At 43.2% G+C, this 15,632-nt stretch overlaps 1 protein-coding gene across 1 annotated transcript in view; it reads right to left on the minus strand.

The window, feature by feature from the left end:
- Positions 1 to 11,309, minus strand: part of LOC137335348 (cadherin-like protein 26) — a 72,049-nt gene extending 60,740 nt beyond the window's left edge. The window contains exons 1-2 of the mRNA XM_068000681.1: positions 11,261 to 11,309; positions 6,038 to 6,120 (exon numbers count right to left, since the gene is read on the minus strand). Coding sequence (XP_067856782.1) covers positions 6,038 to 6,120; positions 11,261 to 11,309 — 132 coding nt within the window. The remainder of the gene's footprint in view (positions 1 to 6,037; positions 6,121 to 11,260) is intronic.
- Between the last annotated feature and the right edge of the window lie 4,323 nt (positions 11,310 to 15,632).

Consider the following 15,632-nt stretch of genomic DNA (forward strand, 5'->3'; position numbering starts at 1 on the left):
TCTTTCTATGGCACAGCAGCTCCATAACTATTCTTCCCAAAGACCCCCTGAGGCCCAAATGGACCAGAAACTTTTTTTTTAAGTTTTCAGCTCCAAGTGGAGCCACTAGATAAGGTGATTGATCCCCTCCAGGATTAATTATCTTATTCTAGTGAAGGTTTTGTGCTATCAGAAGGCCTCAAAGGGACTTGCGCCAAATCTCAATTGTTGCGCGTTCCGCTGAGGCCTTTCAAGGATATAAAGGGAGTAATTCCCGGGGAAGTCCGGAAACTCCCCGTCCACCTCCACACACCCTCTTGTAAGGGGAGTGGGTGTGAGATCTGCTCAGAGTCCCCAAACCAAATTTTAAATGTTCGGGCTAAAAAGTGCAGAATCTCGGCAGTGCTGGGTTCTGGCCCATATTCTGAGGCCCCCAACTGGAAATAAGACTTACATCCACTCCCAACCCACAAATTTTAGGGCCTCGATCTAAAAGTTTAAATTTTGTAATAATTTTTTAATGTAATAAATAAATTCATTATTTCTCTCTGACTACTACTGGTTCCCAGGACTGTAGCCATTTTCTGTGCATTTCTGGGGTTCATTCTCTCTCCCCACACTGGTTCCTGCAACCACTCACTGTCCTTTGCCATTTTCCTGCCATTCCCAGCTCCTGGGTCTTGGGCACGATCACATCCCACCTCACGAGCAGCTCTTTAATTGCCGTGCGTCAACCACACCAGCCCCCCGCTCCCATGATCAGGCCAACCTCCTATCCTTCATTCAACATCTTCTCTTCATCAGTTTCCTGGCTCCAAGCGCAAAACTGGCTGTTCGTATTTAAAAGCATTTATCTCACTTGCAATATATATTTGCTGGACATGAAGGCAGGTGGTGGGTAAGGGAAAGGGAAGAGGCAGAGTGTAGCAGAAGGAAGTGAAGAAGAAAGAGATGACGGTAGGGGAAGGGGGTGGGGTAGGGGTGGGGTGAGTGGAGGGCAGAGAGGTTGAGTGTAAAGAAGGGGATGGGAGGGTAGGATAAGGAGGGGACGGTGGCAGGGAGTGGGGCTCAGGCAGGATGTGGGCTGAAACCTCCACTGTCCTCCACTTCATCCCCCAAAAAAACTGCCAGATCCTCCTGCCTCGATCTCATCTCCCAATATCCCATTTTCCTTCTGCACTTATCCTCCTGCCAATATCCTCCTAACCTGTTCCCCACTGACAGCCACCCGCCTGTATGATGGACAGCCAGCACCAATAAATAGCACAGGAGGCAATGGTGGGACGTCAGAGAGAAGACCAGAGCAGGTAGGGACATCAGATCCAAGGAGAGTGTGCAGAGATCCTTTTTCCAGATTACTGTAAGCAAAGCCACAAGAAATTCGCCAGTGTAAAACAAAATAAGATGCACAGAATATAATTCTGAGGGTCAGTTACAACATTTTTCAATGGATAACCTTCATTAGACATAATTGTAAAAATGATGGCTTGTATATTATGTTGACCATTTGCAACAGTTTTCACTATATAGTATAATGAAGTATGTCTTAAGCTACTAAATTAAATATTATTGAATTCTAAATGATCATAAATGGATGCCGTTTCCTTCTGTACCTTCGGTAAATGCCATCAACTATACACCACTCATAAATTTAACAACACTGTTGGGATTCTAATAGAACCAATTGTTCTGCTAACTGTAATGTACTGTAAGTACCATCCACAACCAAATGGAGCAGAGACCTGTGGCGGTTCTCAACACTGTGAGCAGAATTGCAATCCCCCAGTCCATTCACAACACCTAGGGCTGCTTCTGTCACAGTGATAGATGTGTTGTATCCATCACAAACCTTTTAGCCCCTTGTAATATTTTAAACTCTGCTTTACTTCTATAGCAAAGATTATGCAGGGTAATGTTAACTTTTATCGCTGGACGAATAATGGATGATGGTGAATCAGTGGTCGGTTTTACATCCCGCCAAATTGACTTTTCTTTTCGGGTGGTGTGTAAAATGGGCGGCCGTTTTGCTATAGCTCGTTCTTCGCCTGACGATGAATGTTAAAATTGCCCCTGTGGATCTTGTACCAGGCCAAAGATTTCCAAAGAAACCATACATAATTCATAGACAGCTTTCGTATAATAAATCCTATTTAAGGGAGAAAGCAAGCATAGGTATTGCACTTCTTTTTCAAAGTACTCCCTTTTTTTATACATGAAAATTTCCTCTAAACGTTAATTTTATTGCTGACCTGGAGACCTCCCTCCCTGCGGCCCCACTCCATTATGGACAGCAGCTCTATTATAAACAATAATGTAGTTGATTTTGACTTTTGGGTGACCAAAGCGAAACAGGCGTCCCGATGCAACTCGTCAGATTGAGGCCTACCAATATCGGGCTGCCCCGGCTGCCAGCAAGATAAGTTCAGGGAGAGGAGCATTCCTGTTCCTCTGGATCCCACAAAAATAATTCCAAACTTACCTTTGTTAAGCCTGTTTAGCTCCATCGTCCATAGAACTGATCGGAGCCTGCACGTCGCACGCTCCAACCAGTTCCAATCTAAAATGGCAGTCAGGGTCCCATTTACAACATAGCACCCCGACTTGCATATTAAAAGGGGCATAGCACCTGAAACAGGAAAGCACTTTGGACCTCGGCAGAAGGACCCTTTCAAAGCCAGGCAAAACAAATGAAAATCGACCTGGAAGTGGGGAGATTCTTGTTTCACATTGGACTGAGTATTCATCTAGAGCGGCTCAAGCCCAGAAAACCATCTCCAACAAGAGAGTCTAACTGCCTCCCTTTGACATTCGGCATTATCATCGCCGAATCCCCCACCATCAACATCCTGGCAGTCACCATTGACCAGAAACTTAACTGGACCAGCCATATAAATACTGTGGCGACAAGAGCAGGTCAGAGGCTGGGTATTCTGCGGCGAGTGACTCACCTCCTGACTCCCCAAAGCCTTTCCACCATCTACAAGGCACAAGTCAGGAGTGTGATGGAATACTCTCCACTTGCCTGGATGAGTGCAGCTCCAAAATACTCAAGAAGCTCGACACCATCCAGGACAAAGCAGCCCGCTTGATTGGCACCCCATCCACCACCCTAAACATTCACTCCCTTCACCACAAGCGCACAGTGGCTGCAGTGTGTACCATCCACAGGATGGACTGCAGCAAATCGCCCAGGCTTCTTCAATAGCACCTCCCAAACCCGCGACCTCTACCACCTAGAAGGACAAGGGCAGCAGGCACATGGAATAGCACCACCTACACGTTCCCCTCCAAGTCACACACCATCCCGACTCGGAAATATATTGCCGTTCCTTCATCGTCGTTGGGTCAAAATCCTGGAACTCCCTTCCTAACAGCACTGTGGGAGAGCCTTCACCAAACGGACTGCAGCGGTTCAAGAAGGTGGCTCACCAACACCTTCTCAAGGGCAATCAGGGATGGGCAATAAATGCTGGCCTCGCCAGCGACGCCCACATCCCATGAACGAATAAAAAAAAACACATTCCAAGCTGGGAATGTTAAAATAGCAAACAGAGGAATTTAACTATAAATATTGCACATCAATGTTTCAATCCCACTAAGGATAATTGACACTACAAATATAATCACCTCACAGACAGGAGGATGTAAATAATATATAAAGCATTGTAGATGAGTGAACACTAGAAACTTGCTAGGGCAAAAATCGCTCCCGAAATAATGGAGGAGCTCAACAGCGCTCTCCACTGTTAGTGGCAAAATGGAGGAGCAAGTTCTGGCATTCACACATGCGCAGTGAAATGCGGAAATCCAGAGCTTGCTCCTAAAGGGACATCGCACGCTACAATCAGAGAAATCATTGAAAAAGTGCCAACTTGCTTATCTGCCCAGCTGGAAAGAAACTAATTGCGCCACAAGACAAGTACACTTAAAAATACCAGGTCTAAACTGAGTTTTAACAGTGCGGTAAGTCTTAATGACTGCCAAACAACTAAAAATTAACTTTTAAAAATGTGGAGTCTCATATGACTCCTTATTTTAATAGTTTTTGGTCATTAAAAAAAGTTTAAATTAAAAAATTAAAATCTTTTTTTTACTTTTCCCTTCTACCTCTTTTATTTAATTCAATTATTTCTTTGGCTTTTTATAAAAAAAAAACATTTTTATCTACAATTACATACAGAATACTAACTTTCAATGAATGAAGTCTGCTTGCCTGTTATGTTTTACATTGTTTTAATCAGAATTGGTTTAAACTGTGTGCTCACAAATCCTATCATTTGATAACGTTGGAGAGAGATGAACAGAATTTCAGGGCCAAAGGCATTTTATTATGTAAGGATAGGCATGTATAGATTATTAAATATAATAAGTTCATTGGCATTATATAGAATTATATGATATTGAGCTAGGGTAAAACACACTCGAGAGAACAATGCATACACAGCTGAAAGATACAGGCTTTTATCACAGCAGTGGGAGGAGCGTGAAGAAGTAATTTCCATTGCCAGTGTAGATAAAGATTATGTTTCCTTTGCAATAAAGATTGGAAGGGATAAGACATTAGGGGTGTACACAACAGAGGGTAACAGCTAATAAACTGAATAAGTCCTATGTAATGAAACATATAAGAATACAACATGCTGAAGCTCAGAGTAAGAAAAAAGGGAACTCTTCAATCTACTCATTCTGAGGCTAGTGTAATCAGCATCTCCTGAGGTGTGTGAGTATCATTGGTATTTATATCTCATATATACTGTATGTAAAGGGTTATGTTTTATTAGCTCATTGACTTGATTTAATAAATTATTAATCAGATGTGTTTCAGTGTTTCCCTACTCCTCGAACTTGTATCAAAGGTAAAGGATGAATGACAATATCCTATAATAATACCTCCACATAAGGGCAATAGGGATATATGACAATATCCTATATAAACACAACAACAACTTGTATTAATATCGTGCGAGTTAGGATACGGGCAGCAGAGTTTTGAATGAGCTTAAGTTTATGGTGGGTGGAAGATGGGAGGCCGGCCAGGAGAGCATTGGAATAGTCAAGTCCAGACATAACAAAGGCATAGGTCTAAGTGGGAGAATTTGATAGGAGATCTTTGTATGAGATCTTTCTGTGGGAAAGTTAATATTAGTTGTATAACTCATTTCATAATTAAAATTTAAAAATGCATGGAATATATCATCTCCCCTTATATAAAAAAGCAAAATCTCCTGCGTAAATAAAAATTTCTTGCACTCCTTGTAGGGAGCCATTCCTACAGGTTGTGCATTTGGACTGCACAATGTGCGTAACTTTCCAACCAACAGTCGGAAAATCAAGCAGAGGGCGCACCCTGAGTTTCTAATATGTGCTCCATGTAGGCAAAGCTCACCGACAGAAGTCCGAAGTTGGATAATTTCTCTTAGTTTCTTTCATTTTAAACATTTTGGAGTTTAGGTGTAATTGAATTTTGTAGGAATATTAGCAGATAATTGTGAGGCTAGAGAGAGAACTGTTACAGAACTGATAATTGTACTGAACTAACCAAGATCTCACTGTAAAGATTGAAGAATGTCAAGGGCTGCAATTTAATAAAATTCTTGTGTAACACAAGCAGGTTTGGTTCTGCCTGCCCGCCTACATATCACCCATGACAACGATCAGATATAAAAGTTAAGGCCTGAGTATTATAAAGTTGAATAAATTATTCCTATGTAAACAGTACTTCACTATCATGTTATTTATTAAATAAAATTTGAGTAAAACAGACAATAAAAATGTCAAGATGTGATATCTGGTGTACTGAATTTGCAAAAAATATTTTAACTTGAATGATACAAGATTGAATAGATATGAAGTTGGTGTTTACTTGACGTAGCAGGCCATTAAATTTATAACAGCATGTAATGTTTTTTTATCAATATTAACGGCACATAGCTTAGACTTACAAATTCTGCTTGAAATTCATTAGACCCATTTTAACAAAGCAACAGTGAAGGTAGGTTCAATATTTATTAACCATTCAACATTAAAAAATGAATGAGTAAAGCAAAATAGTACTTACCATTGTTAAGAAAAGCACCAAGGCATAGACTCCTAACCTCATGTTGATGAAGCACCACAGCAGAAATGAAAGACTGTGATTTCCTTTTCAAATCATGGTCACTTATATAATGACGTGTTTTAATAATACGAACAAGTCAAGTTGGAGAGACTTGAAATTCATGTTCCTTAATGACAAGTGCTTTGTCTCTAAATTGCTACCCCTATGCATGACCATATAATTATACAGATTCCATTTTCTGAGAAAAATGCCCCAGGGACTAAAGGGAGTTGTGTTTGGCAGTAAGATATTATTGGCATGTTGCACTTCAACAATAAAGTTAAATGTGCATAAATCTTCCACCATCTTATCTAGAATTCAATTCCAAAAGTATACTTATTGATCAATAATTCTGATAACAAAATATTTCTTATCTTACACAGGAGGTATCTCTTCTCTTTTTGACTCTGGGTTTTCAGTATAAATGATAATCATTATTATATAACTGATTGATTGAGATGTGCTGTGCCCAGCCTGGACCAATTGCCATTCCTGCATGTACAATAAACTGAACAGAAATGTATGATTATATATTAATTTATACGTGGAAACTGAAAACTTACATATCAGATTAAATTCACTGATTCTGCACCCCCGCAGGGAGCTGCACTCGAAGGGAATATGGGCTGGAGAATTGTGGCACAATATTTTAGCTCTATCTCCGACCTACCCAGCATGGCTCCCCACTAGGTGCACAGTATTGGTGAATTAAGTATCAATGTAAAAAAAAAATTAAATGACACTCCATTGAATACACAATAAATATCATTGAAAAGTAAAATAGAAATCAGTAACAAAAACAAAAAATATACAGTCACTTGAAGATAGAAGTACTGCAGCATGTTACAACATGGTTCTTTCTTAATTAATCATCCTTGCTTACATGTAAATCAGGAGTAAATGGTATGGTGTAATGTGTTCGTCCATTTGTCAATATTGAAGCCGGTTTGCCTCAAGTCAACATCATATTGGGAAATGTAGTTAATAGAAAGGAAGAATGCGATAAAACAACTTGACACTAATAAACTTGCAGAATGGGTGTTTAATTAGCAAATGAATTTCAATATAGGTAAGTGTGAGGTGGTGCATTTTGGTAAGAAGAATAAGGAGGGCACATACTGCTTGGATAATAAGAGTCTAAATGGGGTAGAGGAGCAAAGGAATCTAGGGGTACAGATACACAAATCACTAAAAGTAGCAACGCCAATAAGGCCAAAAAAAAGCAAACCAAGCACTGGGATTCGTTTTAGAGGGATAGAATTGAAAAGCAGGGATGTCATGTTAAACTTGAATAGAACCTTGGTTAGACCACACTTGGAGTATTGTGTGCAGTTCTGGTCTCCATATTATAAAAAGAATATAGAGGCATTGGAGAGAGTGCAAAAAAAATTTACAAGGATGATACCAGAACTGAGAAGTTATAACTATTAGGAAAGACTGAACAGGCTGGGGATCTTTTCTCAAAAAAAGAGAAGACTGAGGTTTTTAAGAGAATGAAAGGGTTTATAATGTAGACTTGGAGAAAATGTTTCCACTTGTAGGGGAGACCAAAACTAGAGGTCATAAATATTAGATGGTCACTAATAAATCCAACAAGGAATTCAGGAGAAACTTCTTTACCGAGAGTGGTTAGAATGTGGAGCTCACCACCACGACAAGCAGTTGAGACAAATAGCATAGATGCATTTAAGGGGAAGCTAGATAAGCACACGAGGGAAAAAGGAATAGAAGGGTATGTTGATAGGGTTAGATGAAGAGGGGTGGGAGGAGGTTCACGTGGAGCATAAATGCTAACATAGAACAGTTGGGCCGAATGGCCTGTTCTGCGCTATAGATTCGATGCAATTTGATGTAAGTTATTCAGCGTACCAGCCTCCACAGATACGTCAGAACCATTGGAGCGGGAACTTCATCATAAGGAGTCCTCCTCCCTGGCTCTGCTCCCCGGCGGCATTTGCCTTGTAAGGGGCAGATGGAGGTTTTGCCTCTTATAAGGCAAGTTGAAAGTTCCCGGAAATGGAGAGACCCAGTGCAACCTGGTCTCTACTGTTTTGTAGGGGCTCTGCCAATCCCAGGCCAGAAACCAATGAGGAAATTTGCTGCCTCTGTCTCACACACTTTCTTTGCCAGAGCCTCAAAACTGTGGAACTCCTTGAAAGTAATTTTAATCTAACCTGCCCAGCAGGAAACTGGCAGGATCAGATCAGTCTCCAGCTTTACACCTGTGCCTTAGTTAATTTTTCTTTCAGGCAATTGACAGGCTGGCCTCAGTCGGACAGGAGAAGAGCCAGGAAGTGGAAAGTCTTAGATGGTTGGGGGGAGGGGGTCATGGGGGGGGGGGGGGAGGGGTCGGGGTCAGCGTCCTCAGAGATTGGTCATCGTGAGTCCGTCACCGGGCGGGTCGGGGTTTATCAGGGGGTCGGTCGGGGGAGGGGTGGGTGCTGGAGTTGTGGGGTCAGAGATCTTGGGGGGGGTCAGAGATCTTGTGGGGGTGGTCACTGCAGCTAGGCTTATTGGGCCTGGGGGAAGAACTCTTGCTCCTCCTGGCCCACAAACAGTGCATTAAAGGCTGAGCTGGACCTTTTTGCCTCCTCTCACGTGGTGTGAAGCAGAAGGCCCGGGAATCCCAGCCCCCAGTAGTTAAAAATAAAAAAGCCATAAAAATGGAGGCCTGCAGCCTCCTCAAAAGCTTTTACTGACTGACCCAACTTTTAAGAGCGAGTTGGTCACCCGCCTCCATTAAAACCGGAAGTTGACGGGTTGAAGGCGAGATGGGGACATGTTTTAGGTTTTTTTTACTATTTTTACGTTCCCACCCACCCCCAACTCACCCGTTTGTGGGTTAAAATTTAGGCCATGGAGTTAGTTCACAGGTCAACCATGATCTCATTGAATGGCAGAACAGGCACAAGGGACGAAATGGCCTACTCCTGTTCCTATCTTTCTATGTTCCTATAATAAACTTCAATACTCTACAGGGAGTGGGCTGGCTAACTAACAGGCAACAGCAAGGGCACTGGCAGAGTGGGAGGGGTAGGACAAGAATGCTGTCGTCTTGCAAGAGAACAGCAGGTTCATGTTCCATGGAGCCACTGCCACATGCTGCCTCCTGTTATGTGCCACCTTCTCCTGCAAGAGAGCAATACGTGTGTCGGGGAGTGTCCTGCAGGATATTTGGATGATGCGCCTAACATGGATGAATAGCTGCCAGTATGTGTGACCTGTGAGTTGTGGGCGTGCGGCTTGCAACAGTGGTAATGTGTGAGGGTGAGAGGATGCATCTGATTGGACGAGTTGAGTACTGATTGAAAGAGCTTTTTGGGACGTGGGTGATGGGGAGTGTAGTGTGTGGAGCAGTGGATGTGGCTAGTGGTGCAGTTGGTAGGAGATACTGTAAACATCTCCATCCTTAATGATGGCGGAGTCCAGCACATGAGTGCAAAAGATAAGGCTGAAGCGTTTGCAACCATCTTAAGCCAGAAGTGCCGAGAGGATGATCCATCTCAGCCTCCTCCCGATATCTCCACCATCACAGAAGCCAGTCTTCAGCCAATTCAATTCACTCCACGTGATATCAAGAAACGGCTGAGTGCACTGGATACAGCAAAGGCTATGGGCACCGACAACATCCCGGCTGTAGTGCTGAAGACTTGTGCTCCAGAACTAGCCGCGCCTCGAGCCAAACTGTTCCAGTACAGCTACAACACTGGCATCTACCCAACAATGTGGAAAATTGCCCAGGTATGTCCTGTCCACAAAAAGCAGGACAAATCCAATCCAGCCAATTACCGCCCCATCAGTCTACTCTCAATCATCAGCAAAGTGATGGAAGGTGTCGTCGACAGTGCTATCAAGCGGCACTTACTCACCAATAACCTGCTCACCGATCCTCAGTTTGGGTTCCGCCAGGACCACTCGGCTCCAGACCTCATTACAGCCTTGGTCCAAATAAGAAAAAGAGCTGAATTCCAGAGGTGAGGTGAGAGTGACTGCCCTTGACATCAAGGCAGCATTTGACCGGGTGTGACACCAAGGAGCCCTAGTAAAATTGAAGTCAATGGGAATCAGGGGGAAATCCCTCCAGTGGCTGGAGTCATACCTAGCACAAAGGAAGATGGTAGTGGTTGTTGGAGGCCAATCATCTAAGTCCCAGGACATTGCTGCATGAGTTCCTCAGGGCAATGTCCTAGACCCAACCATCTTCAGCTGCTTCATCAATGACCTTCCCTCCATCATAAGGTCAGAAATGGGGATGTTCGCTGATGATTGCACAAGGTTCAGTTCCATTCACAACCCTCAGATAATGAAGCAGTCCGTGCCCGCATGCAGCAGGACCTGGACAACATCCAGGATTGGGCTGATAAGTGGCAAGTAACATTCACGCCAGACAAGTGCCAGGCAATGACCATCTCCAACAAGAGAAAGTCTAACACCTCCCCTTGACATTCAACGGCATTACCATTGCCGAATCCCCCACCATCAACATCCTGGGGGTCACCATTGACCAGAAACTTAACTGGACCAGCCACATAAATACTGTGGCTACAAGAGCAGGTCAGAGGCTAGGTATTCTGCGGCGAGTGACTCACCTCCTGACTCCCCAAAGCCTTTCCACCATCTACAAGGCACAGGTCAAGAGTATGATGGAATACTCTCCACTTGCCTGGATGAGTGCAGCTGCAACAACAATCAAGAAGCTCAACACCATCTAGGACAAAGCAGCCCGCTTGATTGGCACCCCATTCACCACCCCAAACATTCACTCCCTTCACCACCAGTGCACCGTGGCTGCTGGGTGTGTACCATCCACAGGATGCACTGTAGCAACTCGCCAAGGCTTCTTCGACAGCACCTTCAAAACCCGCGACCTCTACCACCTAGAAGGACAAGGGCAGCAGGCACATGGGAACAACACCACCTGCACATTCCCCTCCAAGTCACACATCATCCCGACTTGGAAATATATCGCCGTTCCTTCATCGTCACTGGGTCAAAATCCTGGAACTCCCTTCCTAATAGCACTGTGGGAGAACCTTCAGCACATGGACTGCAGTGGTTCAAGAAGGCAGCTCACCACCACCTTCTCAAGGGCAATTAGGGATGAGCATTAATTCTGGCCTTGCCAGCGACACCCACATCCCATGAACAAATAAAAAAATACTACTTGACAGTTGCCTCGCCCACCTTGACCACTCGTGTCAAAGCATTGAACTTCTTTATGCACTGCATCCATGTTTGTGGTGCTATGTGCCTGACATTGACTTCATCTCCTGCTGCCTCGGGAGCATATGTCTGGAGAGCCTCTTGTCCCCCCCACTGCGGATATAAGATGTTCCTCCTTCTGTCCACCTTTTGCACCAAGGCCTCTAGTGCATCATCAGAGAACCTTGGTGTACTCTCTCTCGCAAGCCTGGTACAAACTCAAATTGGCAGATTAGTCAGGTCTGGCATGCAGATTGGAGGATGTGGGATTTAGTAGCGTGCAACCTTTATTCAATGTTTTAACATAACTCAACAGTTTGTAAACATAGGGACAGGAGCTGCATCTGTGTTTTACGTATGCGATGTCTGATCTCCATTCAGACTCCTTGGGGACCCGTATCTTATATTTTCAAATAAGAGGTGCAAGCTGCCTTTAAGAGGTGCAGGCTACTTTTAAGTGGTGCTGACCACTCGCCCAATATCAGGGCCCCCCTGCTGGTGAGCAGCCACTAAACAGCGCAACTGGGCCTGGCTGCTCGCAGACATCAGGTAAATGACTAGGCAGCATGAACATAGGAACATAGGAACAGGAGTAGGCCATTCAGCCCCTTGTGCCTGCTCCGCCATTTGATAAGATCATGCTGATCTGTGATCTAACTCCATATACCTGCCTTTGGCCCATATCTTTGGTTGCCAAAAAGCTATCTATCTCAGATTTAAATTTAGCAATTGAGCTAGTATCAATTACCGTTTGCGGAAGAAAGTTCCAAACTTCTACCATCCTTTGTGTGTAGAAATGATTTCTAATCTCGCTCCTGAAAGGTCTGGCTCTAATTTTTAAACTGTGCCCCCTACTCCTAGAATCCCCAACCAGTGGAAATAGTTTCTCTCTATCCACCCTATCTGTTCCCCTTAATATCTTATAAACTTCGATCAGATCACCCCTTAACCTTCGAAACTCGAGAGAATACAACCCCAATTTGTGTAATCTCACCTCGTAACTTAACCCTTGAATCTCACGTGCTGCCTGCATCTCAACGACCGGGCGCGGGTTAATCACGCACCCGGATTCAGGGGTTATTGAATTTAACCCCCAATGACTCAGAGATGTATCTGAGCCATAGGGATGGCCTCTATTATTCATTCCAACTTTGGTCATGTCCTACACTATGAGCCTTGTCCTTTCACCGAGCTTTCTCAAAATATTGGTCAGTATTTATTTTGGCAAAAGCATTGCAAAGCAATGTTTTTTGTTGAACTGGGCGTGAAGGTCTAACATCCTGTTTACCAGATAGTAATGTAATGTTTACTATTATTAAGAAATGCATCAAATAATAAAATTCTATTCCTCTGCAAATACAGATCGCATATCAGACTTGAAACCAAGTTAAACTCAATGCAAATTGGTCCAATCGATGCCAAACCAGGAGATGCAGTTGATTCTGAGGAGACTGCTAAAGAAGTACAAAATGAGTTGAAAAAAATGTGAGTGTGCAACAAGGACAGTGTAAAGTACCGCAAATAGGAAGAAAAAATGGACAACATACATACTCCATGAATGGTGACAAAATAGATAAGGGTAAAATTAAAAGATATCCATGGGTTTTTAGTAAATTGAACAACAAACTGTCAAGCCATGTGAAACAGCAATCAACAAAGCAATAGAATGTTAAACTCTATATCCAAAACAAGAGTGTACAAATCAGAGGAAATCATGCTCAATGTATATAGTGTCTGGTCAGACACCTTCTTGGGGTTAATTTTAACCCCCAAGAACGGGTGGGTTGGGGGCATGTGTGAGGTAAAAAATAACATCTTTTTGAAGCAGGACCGCATCCCGGCTCCAACTCGCCCACTTCTAGGTTTAACCCAGGCAGGTTTGTGTGTGTGTGCACAGCAGACACCAGGAAGCCCCGCCCCCACTTAAAGCCGGTGGGCCAATATTTAAAAGGACAATGTACCTCATTGAAATACTGGAGGTACTTAATTCTTTGTATATTGGAAAATTTAAATGAACCTTCAAATCCCGTTTTCCCATCGCTTCCGATTCACGTCAGGTAAAAGCAGGTGGGAAGGGCCGGATCCATGAGGTGAGTGTCTTTATTGCACTACTTGTGGGCCCAGAGGAGCAGGACTGCTTCTTCCAAGCCCAACAAGCTCACCTGGCCGACAGGAACACTGCAATCTTCACCTCGGCTCTCCAATGTCCTTCCCAGCCCCCCAATGTTCTCCCTGGCTCCCCGATTTTCTCCCCTCTTCCCGATCTTCTCCCCAGACCTCGATGTCTCCACCACCACCCCCCCCCCCCCCCCCCCCCCCACCCCGATCTTCTCCCCGGCCCTCCAATGCCCTCCCCGGCCCATGATCGATCCCTCCCTCCCTCTGATCCCCAGCTGTGGCCTGCTATCATAAGCCTTCCTGTCTGACAGCCAGCCAGCTTGTCGATCTGGCTGGCTGCCAGGCACGAAGCCCAGAAGTAAAATTTGTTGACCTCGTTAAGGTCGCAATCGCGATCGCGACCCACCAACTTGCCTTCCAGGTTTCGCACCTGAAAATCTTTCCCCCACCCGGTCCCTTCCCGGTTCAAGGTCAAAATTCTGCCTCGAGTACTGCATCCACTTCTGATCACTAAAATACAAGGGAGATTTTAGAGCTGATACAGCTACTTCTATAAATATCAAGTTATTTAATGTGTTCATGGGTCCATGGGGATCAAATTGGCTTATTCAGCAAACTAAAAATAATCAAAAGTTGATAAAGAGAAGCAAGGATCAATTGAGTATAAATTTCCTGGCTACTCTTCTATTTTTACAAAATGGAACATCAGCTTGATGTGGATTCGCTCAAAGTCACTTGATTGCTTTATTAGAAGCTGTTTCATATCCTATAGTTCTAGTCATCAGAATAATTTGATAAGTCGTAATTATTCCCCAGTTTTTTGTTGTCAATTCAAGAGCAAAAGACCTTGCATTTATATTGCACCTTTCACAACCCCAGGATATCCCAAAGTGCTTCAGAGCCAGTGAATTCCCTTTTATCTGAAGTGAAATGCAGAAGCCAATTTGTGTACAGCCATGTCTCACAAACAACAAATGATCTAAATGACTAGATAATCTGTTTTAGTGATGTTAGTTGAGGGATAAATGCTGCAAGGACAGCAGAACTCTTCTTTGAATTGTACCATGGAGTCTTTCATACCCACCCGAGAGAGCAGCTTAACATCTCATCTGAAAGACGGCACCTCCGGCAGCGCAGCACTCCCTCAGTACTGTACTGAAGTGTCAGCATAGATCTTTAGCTCAGATTTCTGGAGTGGGGCTGGAACCCCAACCTTCTGAGTCAGGAACGAGCATGATACTATTGAGCCAAGGCTGACATTAGTAAACATAGTAAGAAAACAAAAACTGATATTTCAATACCAGTGTACAGTGCAGCACATCAGGACTAGAAAGTGACATCTTTATTAATAACCACATTGGCATTTCAGATAAATCCAAGGTGAAAAATGGTACAGTTGTATGCACTTTATACATAGAGATTGATATCTGCATGGAGGATATACTGAGGTAGATATTATGAATGCTCATGCCTGGTGCAGAGCTTCATCCATTGGGATCACAAATCATGAATTAAGGTGCAGAGATCAGCAGGACAGAAAATCCTCTGGGGCTTAGTGACCTCTGTGCCCAAATTTATAATATGTGCTCCTGACGGGTGAAGCTGGGAACACATCTACTCCACTATGTTAGTGGATCTGCCACAATTCATTTAACTTGTATCTCAGGTGGGTACAGCAGTTCCATGATTCCTGAGATCATTACACGATTCTTAAGAAAATTAAGAATTGACAGAACAAGCCCTTTAAATTTTGTCAGTTTTACCAGTGATAATTTGGAGACAGATACATAAAGTTAAGCCATCTACTTAAAATTGTACATTAAACAGAAGCAAGTAAAGATAGTGCTAGCTATCTATTATAGCTAAATCACTGATTTACAACGTAAAATAAAAATGATTTAACAAATCCTAAAAAAAAGTTTGCAATCAATGTCCAAAGCAAAATCTCTACATCATTTACAAAATACATAAAAGATGTATAAATAAGTATGCTTTCATTAAAATTCTGATAGGGGGAATACTTAGTTCAGTGAAGTTGCAGATATGAACCTTTCATCATAACTTTTACACAGCCAGTGGCTGCAAATTATTCAGCCAATGACATACACTAAAAACTTGGTAATATTGCTTCATCGGGAATTGATTAGGTACTGATATAAAACACTGCATAAGCTTATCAGCCTTTTTTAAATTTGCAATTGTTCTTGGGCCACAACGCAATGGCATTTGACACATC

This window comes from Heptranchias perlo, chromosome 19, assembly GCF_035084215.1.
Source record: "Heptranchias perlo isolate sHepPer1 chromosome 19, sHepPer1.hap1, whole genome shotgun sequence".
Classification (NCBI taxonomy): domain Eukaryota; kingdom Metazoa; phylum Chordata; class Chondrichthyes; order Hexanchiformes; family Hexanchidae; genus Heptranchias; species Heptranchias perlo.